We start from the raw sequence: 10,034 nt of genomic DNA, 5'->3' as shown, positions 1-10,034 counted from the left end.
CAAGAAAACCTGCAATATCTAGGAATAGGGCACTAAGAGAAAAAAGGTAGAGAAGAAAATAATGAAGAAAAGAAATGGGGAAAATGCAAAAAGAAAAACAAGGATGGGGTTAACCTTGAGAAAAAAGGGGAAAAAAGAAAAAAAATTAAATTGAAAAAAACAGTAATAATAAAATTTTCAACCAGGAACAGGGAAAAGAAAAAAAGCTGAAAACTAGGACCTGGAAGGGGAAGAGTAAGATTAATAGTAAAATGACAAAAGTATTAATACAATTAATTGTTTTAAAACAGATAAATACAAGCAACTAATCACCAGAAAAAAAAAAATGAAAAAGAAAAAAAAAAAAGAAGAAGAAAAAAAATCTGGCAGGGCACCCAGCTTCTGCCTGAGCACACAGACTGTGATGGAGTTCTTATGGGCCCAGAAGGTGGGTGGGAGCGGGGGATGGCTGTACCTCCATTTCCCAAGCAGGTGTGGGGTATAAGAGTAACAAGAGGAATGTCGTACCTTTTCACTCTTGCAAGTCTGAAGTGTCCTTGGGGTTGTTGGAAAGCCGAACCTCTTCTTAAGCCCCTGGAATCTCGGAGAGCACTGTCTCTTTAAATATCCAAAATGGTCAAGCTGCTTGTAACATTCAAAATGGCGGCACCCTCCGGACTGGCAAAAGTCCACAGCTCAGCCGCCTTTCTCTTCACCTTCTCCGTTTATTCCCCAGCCACCGTGCACAGTCCTCCGTGCAGTCTCTGGCTCGCAGGAGTGATTTTTAGGTTAATTCTTAGGTCCCACCACCACTAGGGAATCTCCAAAGCTGTCTGTGCCGTTAGGATCACTCAGGATCACTGCCAGACTGCAGCTCCGTATGTCTCCTTTTTTGGTATTTTCACGCAAATTCTTCTGTTAGTTGGGGTTTAGTCCATTTCTACATCTTACCTTCAAGGCTCAGGGGTCCACAATTATCTTCTGTGTCTGTGTTAATTGGTTTCCCTTGTCTTTGTGGAAAAGGGTCTGTGCAGTCTTTCTGCCTAGTCCGCCATCTTACTGGAACTCAAGTCGACTTTTATTTTTTAGGATAAATTCTCCTTCTTAAATGGTTTAGAATGTTTGGCTACTAAACATGAAGTGTTAAGTAGCTTCTATCATAAAATTTGCAAAATATTAATAAAGTTGTTGTCTGTGTTTCACCTTGTTTCCAATATTGGAAAGTAATTTTTCTATGTTTATTTATTTAGTTTTTTGAGAAGACTACTGATTTAGGTTTGATTCAAAACATTATCTATAAAATAAGAATTTTTTTGGGAATGTAATAAAGATTCATCTCCCTGTTTTCTTAATATTTAGTTTATTGTCTCCAGTAACTAATATTTAAGTTAATTTTAGTTGTTAGCATTTTACATTTGATTTAAATCTATTCAGGCAGATTTCAGTTTGATAAGCAATTAAGCTATTGGAGAATCCATATTAAATCAAACATTTGTTGAACACTGAAGCTAATATTAGACTCCAAGTTCAATGCAAAATCTTGAACTGACTTTTAAATTACTACTTTTAACAAGTATACTGCTATACAGCTGAATGCAATGCATACCATATAATTTCTACTATGGTGTCATTTAGCTCAATGTCTGGTCACTATGAATATACTTAACTATGAGTATATTGCTGTTCTGTGCCGTGGAGTTGATTGCAACTCATAGCAACCCTACAGGACATAGTAGGTCTGCCCCATAGCATTTCCTAGACTGTAATCTAGGAATTACACCAGATCACCAAGTCTTTTTCTCCTGCAGAGAGCAGTTGCTGGGTTCAAAACGCCAGCCTTTTGGTGCTTTAACCATTGTACCATCAGGGCTTCTAAGTATGATTATAATACACATAAATACTGAGCTTCCAAGCATTAAGCAAAATATTATCAGAAGTAGAAATACTTTTTCTTCTTGCTTTTTTTTTTTGTCATTTTAAGAAGCAAAGTCAAGGATTTTCAAGCTCATTACACCATAAGATAAAGAAACAAAATTTACTAAAAACTCTAGTCTTTTGCCATTTTCTTTTTACACTTCATTGAAGTTATAATGTTGAAATAAATATGCAAAAACAAAAAACACTAATGCTAAACAGTGTTATTTAAGTTAAAATTTAATAAAAGTTAGACTGCACCACATTCCTATCAGGAATACAACTTTCCACAGCAGAGATTCTGGAATGGTCATCCCTACTACATATTATTGAAGTATTGGAGGGTCTGAAGGTGGACAGTAACTATCAGGGGAGCAAAGGAGGGTGGTTGAGTTTGACCTGCAACCATCCTCATGTGTTCATTCTGATTACTGCCTAACCACCCCACAATTGAAAGGAGCTCTGGTGGTGTACTGCCTAAGGCATTTGACTACTAACCAGAAGGCTGGCAGTTCAAACCCATCAGCCACTCTGCAGAAGGAAGATTGGGCAATCTACTTCCGTAAAGATTTACCACCTCAGAAACCCAAATGGGGTCACTGTGAGTTGGAATCGACTCAATGGCAGGGAGTTTGGTTTGTATTTTATTATCCCCCAATTATAATCATTCCTTTAAAATGGTCCTCTGAAGATGAAGGAGAAAGGGTTCTGTCAGTCTGCAAACATGAATAATAAGATAGAATAAAATAAATACATGTAACTCTTCCCTTGGTGCTACATTCACCATATGGGGATGGTTGCAAGTCAAACAAGCTCACACAAAGTTGTAAAAAAAATAGTATGTAGTTCTGGTTAAGGGTGGAGCTCTAGAGTCAGACTGCCTAGGTGTAAGTCCCAGCTCAGTCTCTTACTGGTACCCACTGCCATGGAGTTGATTGTGACTCACAGTGACCCTATAGGACACACAGAACTGCCCCATAGAGTTTCCAAGGTTATAAATCTTTACAGAAGCAGACTGCCACATCTTTCTCCTTTAGAGTGGCTCATGGTTTCAGACTGCTAACTTAACAGTTAGCAGTCAAGTGCTTAACCACTGCATCACCAGTGGCTAGGCCAGTTTAATGATTTGACCTCAATGTGCCTCAATGTTCTCATGTATAAAAGGAATATAGTAATAGTATCTACTGCATGTGTTAAGAAGTAAAGGAGAAAAACACAGGCAGCACATAAAGTTATGCCTGATGCCTTCTAAACACTCAATAAATACTATCTGCTCACTATAATAAGGAGCTCAGTGATGGTGTGGTGAAGGCACTTGGCTGCTACCCAAAATGTCAGCTCTTTGAACCCACCAGCTGCTCTGTGGGAGAAAGATGAGGCAGGCTGCTTCTGGAACGATCACAGCCTTGGAAAACACTATGGAGCAGTTTTGCTCTGTCCTGTATGGTCCTATGAATCAGTGTCGACTCAATGGTAGTGGGTTTTTTTTTTTTTTTTTGGTTTTAGCTATAATACTAATTATTATTGTGATTATAAGTAGCAGTATTATTTCTCTGTCATTTATTAACTTTGCAAACTGGTCAAATCTCTTCAATCCACAGGTCCAACTTGCCATCTCTATAAATTAGGTAATTATAATACCTTATGATCAGTTGGAGGATAAGGATGCAGAGCTTGTTAATTTAATTTCCTGATACCTATTGGAGATCTGAGACACAGTAATTTGGAAGGAAAAGTCTCTGTTCAGTCAATATGAGAGCATGCTGGAGAGGGCTCATAGTCTGTTTCCAACTATCATTATAATTCCAAACCCAGCCTGTATTTCATACTATGAGACCAATGCTTTCCTTGGCATTACCACTTCTATTTGTCACTAGCCATGAATTAAGTCTATGCTAATTTACATAGTCCCAGATCAATGTGAATCCAACACTAACACTAGCTTAGAAACCATTTTGGCAACTTATAGGTCAGAAAGAAAAAGTACAGTAGAAATAACTGACATCTAATATCTGAAGTGGATGTCTGCCCATTCACATGACATTAGGTATTTAATCCAGATTTTTCTTTTTCTTAAAAGATGATTCCCACCCAATCTCTGTTTTAATTCTTTCCCCTCAGTTTTTGGTATTGCCAAAAGCTCTCAGAGATGCCAACCCATCCCGTGTAAGTCAGCTTAGATCCTTGGGTTAAATGCCAGGGAGCTGAACATACCAGCTTCGAGTGTGGTGAATTTCTGACCAATCCATTCACTCCATTTCCAGAAGTGGCTGCCATAAGCACAGCGTACCCGGGCAAAATAATGTGTGTCAGGCTCCATTTCACTTAGAAGGCATTCACCATGCACCTTGATCGAAACATTTTTCTGCTGCTTGGTCCGAAAGAAGAAGAAGAAGAAAAGACAAAGAGGAAAACAAAAGAATTGGTGAGTTTCAGTAACAAAAGTGAGTCTCTATTTGCCTGGAGCAACAGAGGAAGGCGCAACAGGAACAGGAGCAGGAAAAGGAATGAGTGACAAATTGCCTCCAGGATAACTGTCTGCATTGCCATGAGATCAGAACTGGTGCCGTTACTGACACCATTACTGAAAGTTTTGATCAAAGATTCTATGGAAAAATCCTGCTCCAAAGGGGAATAAATGAGGTATAGAATTTCAAATTCTCATGGAATCCAGACTTTCCTGAGCTATTGAGGCTAAGTAAAGTCCCCAAACCACTGCCTTGTGGTAATCTTTAAACTTCAAACCAAAATATTCCCGGAAGGGTTCTTTAAACCTAATTGTTTAGCTTAAGTAGTAAAGAATGTCTGCCTTGAGCAAGAATTATCTTATTGTTGTATTGTTTACCCTTTAGGTGATTCTGACTCATAGTGACTTTGTAGGACAGAGTTGAACTGCCCCACAGGTTTCCTAGGCTGTAATCTTCACAGCAGAAGCTCTGGCGGCGTAGTGTCTAAGGTACTTGACTGCTAACCAGAAGTCGTTCAAACCCACCAGCCACTCCTTGGAAGGAAGGTTGGGCAATCTACTTCCATAGTGATACTGCCTCGGAAACCCAAGGAGGGGTCGCTATGAGTCGGGTCCAACTTGACGGCACATAACAACAATCTTTATAGGAGCAGATCTACCCGTCTTTTCTCCCACAGAGTGGCTGCTGGGTTCAAACTGCCAACCAACCAGTAAGAAGCTGTGCACTTAACCACTGTAGTATCAGGATGATCAAATTAACATTGGCAACTTGAAAAGTTAGATAGGAAGTTAGGGACCAGTGAGTTTATGTTACCGGAAGAGGAACAGTGCAGAAAAGGAGGTGAGAATGGTTGCACAACTTGAAGAACTAACTCAGTGTCACTGAATTGTACATTTAGAAATCACTGAATGGTGTATGTTCTGTTACGTATATTTTCAACAAAACAACAAAAAATGAATTAATATTTTTTTAAAAAAAGGAATTAGTGAGCATACCTCATTGTAAAACCAATCAGGACAACAGCAAATCCTAATTTGAATTAAGACTAATTCTTTTTTGGAAATAACATAAATCTCTAAGACCCTTTTACCAACTCTAAAAGTCTATGATTAATTTCATGGACTCACACCATATAAACTCATTCCGAAATAAGAATTTAAAGAAATATTTTCCACAAGTCTCTCTGTTGCAAACATAATGGATTTTTGAAATTAGGAAATTTAAGTTCTTACTTGTATCACTTGTCCCTCATGATGTAGTTCAACCTGACACAAAAATGTGGAATTATTCCCAATGGGGTGGACCTTCCAGGTCACAGTGGCATTTGTGGAATTTATATTTTCAACAGAGAAATAATGGGGCCTCATTGGATGAACTGCCAAAAAAAAAAGAAAGGAAAATTCAAGCACATATCCAAAAAGACTTTGGTTAGTAAGAAGTTCACTTATTCATGTATTTATTCAAAATTATTATTTTTTGTATATATTTGAGAAACAAAACCAGGTTTACAGCCAAGATGGAGTAATCCAACCGCAGCCCATCTCTCTCACTAATTATAGAAATTCTGAACAGAATATAAAATAGCAACTTCTTGAGGGCTCTTAAAATTAAACAAAAGCAGGCTGATGGTGGAGGGGAGTCAAAACGTGAAAAAGCTTTGACCCTTAGGAGGAGGATTATAACAGAATCCTTACAAGAATCAATAGCAGGATAGAGATGACAGAGCAGTCGGTGAACTTGAGGAGAGATCAGTAGAAATTATCCAATCTGGACAAAGAGGAAAAAAAATCTTTTGAAATGAACAAAGCCTCAGAGAGACGTGGGACAGTAACAAATGCTCTAACATTTGTGTCACCTAGAAAGAGGAGAAAAAGTGTGGTGCTAAAAAAAATAAATAAATAAGAAATTTACTAAATTTGATGAGAGGCAAAAATCTACAGATTCAAGACATTCTAGATAAAATCCCAAACAGGATAAATGCAAAGAAATATATTTTGGGCATCTATAAGAAGTATGGCATAGCAAGAGATATTAATTAATTTTATCCAAACCTTAAACCATAGCTTTCTCTTATACCATGGATTTAAAAAAAAAAAATCCTACAGCACATTTACTTGGTCACACAATTTATCAAACAATGATGTGTTAGTAGCCACCAGAGGCTATGACAACTCTAGTCTCACCTTGATGAGTCAGTTGAAAAACAAGAGTGACACTTCTCTTTCTTAAGTAGTTTTCAGCCATGAGTGTAAAGTTATACATTCCTTGAGAGTCTTGAGTTACTTGCCAAGTGCACCAGTTTTTGTGTTTACAAACTTTCTTTTTCTGGGAAAATCTTTAAGCAGATAAACAAACAATTATACAGTCTACTTTTGTCAAAGCAGATGCATGCCCTTAGCCTCAGGGCATCCTCAGTGACTTTCAATCCATGTCCCATACAACAGTGTAGAGCCACCACCAAAACTACCAACAAGAAAAATATTGTTTCAAGAAATTTTATTTTTGTGGCTAAATATGTAAATTATGAATACACACACATACACACACATATATATGTATATATATGTGTATGTATGTTGTTATGTGCTGTCGAGTCAGACCCAACTCATAGTGACCCCTCGAGTTTCCGAGGTGGTATCACTACGGGAGTAGATTGCCCAACCTTCTTTCCAAGGAGATATATATATATTTGTTGTTGTTGTTATGTGCCGTCAAGTCGACCCCAACTCAGCAACCCCTCCTTGGGTTTCCACAGCAGTATCACTACGGAAGTAGATTGCCCAATCTTCCTTCTGAGGATTTGAACCACCAGCCTTCTGGTTAGCAGTCAAGTGCCTTAGGCACTATGCTACCAGAGCTCCTATATATGTGTGTGTATGTATGTGTGTGTGTGTGTGTGTATATATATATATATATGATACGTGTGTGTGTATATATATATATGATATGTGTGTGTGTGTATATATATATATATATATATGTATATATTATATGATATGTAAATTACCACTCCTACTCATAGATAATGGGAACACCCTCAAATTTAAACATTCTTTAAAAGTCAGAAATTTGGTAGACCCAAATCATGTGATGGAAATATTTCACATCACAATTCACCATTAACTACTTTTCTTAGCACTTTTTATGCCACATTTTCCTTTAACAAAACTCAAGTAGAAGGTATTGTAAACTTGTGACCAACTGAAGATTTCCTCCTGACAATGGAAGGGTGAATTTTTATATATTTGCAAATTTTCTGCAACATGAAAAAGCAGCTGTTGTTATGTTGTCACAAATATCTTAAACAATGAAGATTTAAAATCTGTCAATGATGTCACCAGAGCTAACTTACGATTCAAATAAAGTGTAGCTTTGGGAAGACTGTATTTGTAAACCAGTGTCATCCCCAGAATCCCAAGTACAGTTCAAAGTCTTCAAGTCCCGGGTTTCACAAGAAAAGTCCTTGGGCTCCTCCAGTATTTCTGTCCATGCAAAGAGAAAAAGAAACAGGAAAAAGACCTGGTGAAGTCCCTTTATTTAAAGAAAATACAGTGGGTTGAGTCGTGTCCCCAAAATAGATACGTTCAAGTCCTAACTCCAGGTACCTGTGAATGTGCTTCATTTGGAACAACGATCATTGCAGATCTAATCAGGTTAAGATGAAGTCATACTGGATTAGGGTGAGCCCTATCCAATGACTGGTGTCTCTGTAATAGAAAGGAAAGGGAAACTCGAGTACAGAAACACAAAGGAGACACACATGGAAGAAGGGCATATGACCACAGACGAAAACCAGAGTGATGCAGCTCCAAGCCAAGAAATGCAGACTGTGAAAGCCAACAGAAGCTGGAATTTTTTGGGGGAGATGGTCCTTGGACTCCTTGATTTTGGACTTCTAGCCTCCAGAGCTGGGAGAGAATAAATAAATTTCTGTTGTTTTAAATTTCTCTTCTGAACCACACTTGTGGTAATTTGTTATTGCAGTTCTAGGAAAACAAACAAGTAAATGGGAAGCTCCGGACAACCAAAGGATCACTGAGGTGGAAGCCCCAGAAAGTCACATTTCAGGTAGAAAATGGAGAGATGACATACTACCACGTCACCAGTGGCCCCTTCATCTTCCTTCCCTTATGATCTGGCATTATGGGTAGATAGTTGGTGTTCTGCAAGTGGTGGGCACTGGGTCTACTTGATGACAGTTGTGCCCGCAATGCCTGCTAGCAGGCACTCAATAAATAGTGCTAAAATGACAGATGGGTGAATGGAAGAATGCAAGGGGTCAGCGATGCCTGGTGTTTCATTCTTGGTGCCGCGGCCTACGGTGAGCCTGGGTTATGCTAGGAATGCCAGAGATTCAGCCAGACTGTGTGAACTGGAAAACACATCAACCCAGAACTGAGAGCTGCAAGGAACAGTGAGAAGCCTCTGAGACCCTGGACTTAGAGGCCATACTACAATACTATTTCTTTAAAAGCTGTCTTGAGGAGATTTTTTAAATCTATCTATCCATCTATCTATCTATCTTAAGGCCCTGGATGGAGGCTTGTCAGTTCCCATCTTGAGCAGCTGAGTAAACGCTCTCTCTAACCACTTATCAAGTTCTCACTCCTGGGCCATTATGCACCCATCCTAATTGCCATAGGACCAGGTACCCAAGAACTAAGGACAACATGTATGTCCCTGGAACTTGCAGAATTATTCAAAATGCCCAGCCCCTGGGAAGCCCACAAAACCTAGCTAGCCCACCGTGCTTGCCATACATAATTGCTGTTGTTGTTGTGTGCCATCGAGTCGGACCGACTCACAGTGACCCCTCCTTGGGTTCCCAAGGCAATATCACTATGGAAGTAGATTGCCCAACCTTCCTTCCGAGGATTGGCTGGTTGGTTTAAACCGTCAGCCTTCTGGTTAGCAGTCAAGTGCCTTAGACACTATGCTACCAGAGCTCCTACCAAAAGGCCTCTCCTATAATCCCAGCTGGCTGTTACCTTGTTACCTGGTGCAACCCTCTCTGTGGCCTTGCATTATGGTGTGCTGTGTCTTCCATGTCTGAGAAGTGTATCAGAGACCTAGTTACTTCTCCAAGCCTCTCATTCGTCTTTCCCTTGTTACACACAACTTACTAGCCCACCAACCTGCTAGAGCAAACAAGGGGCCCAGCTGAACAGAGCCTTGATTTCCTAGTACTGTTGTAACACAAATACCACAAGTGGGTGCTTTCAAGAACAGAAAGTGACTTTCTCTCAGTTCAGGAGGCGAGAAGCCCACATTCAGGGCCCCAGCTCTAGGGGAGGGCTCCCTCTGTCCTCTCTGGGGGAAGATCCTTGCCTCAGTTTGTCTAGCGCTCCCTTCTCAGTGTTTCTCAGAGCTCTCACGTGGCAAACAGCTTTCCCCATTCGTGCTTGCTTCTCTGCACCTAATTTGCTCTTTTCATATCTCAAAAGTTAAGTTCAGGACACACCCTACACTGATATGGCCTCTGTTCTATATGTTCCTACAATGATTTCAAATACCATAAAGTACAAGAGTAGCAGGCCGGAAGAGCAGGAGAAAGGGGATAAAAGCCTTGAACCCGGACAGAAGAGCAGTCAGCCCCAGGGTTACAGGTGAGGAGAGACAATGCAGGGATGCCCAGAGTAGCAGGCCGGAAGAGCAGGAGAGAGAGGATAAAAG

The 10,034-nt window shown here is 39.7% G+C and overlaps 1 protein-coding gene across 1 annotated transcript in view; it reads right to left on the bottom strand.

Moving 5' to 3' along the window:
- OSMR (oncostatin M receptor) overlaps positions 1-10,034 on the bottom strand; it is a 77,176-nt gene that overhangs the window by 33,361 nt on the left and 33,781 nt on the right. The window contains exons 5-8 of the mRNA XM_042782399.1: positions 7,714-7,843; positions 6,545-6,696; positions 5,594-5,736; positions 4,108-4,261 (exon numbers count right to left, since the gene is read on the bottom strand). Of these exons, the coding sequence (XP_042638333.1) occupies positions 4,108-4,261; positions 5,594-5,736; positions 6,545-6,696; positions 7,714-7,843 (579 nt within the window). The remainder of the gene's footprint in view (positions 1-4,107; positions 4,262-5,593; positions 5,737-6,544; positions 6,697-7,713; positions 7,844-10,034) is intronic.

The sequence above is a fragment of the Orycteropus afer genome, unplaced genomic scaffold (assembly GCF_000298275.1).
Source record: "Orycteropus afer afer isolate SDZICR_OR568_19922 unplaced genomic scaffold, OryAfe1.0 scaffold00300, whole genome shotgun sequence".
In the NCBI taxonomy this organism is placed as follows: domain Eukaryota; kingdom Metazoa; phylum Chordata; class Mammalia; order Tubulidentata; family Orycteropodidae; genus Orycteropus; species Orycteropus afer.
This window is presented reverse-complemented; position numbering and strand designations above follow the sequence as displayed.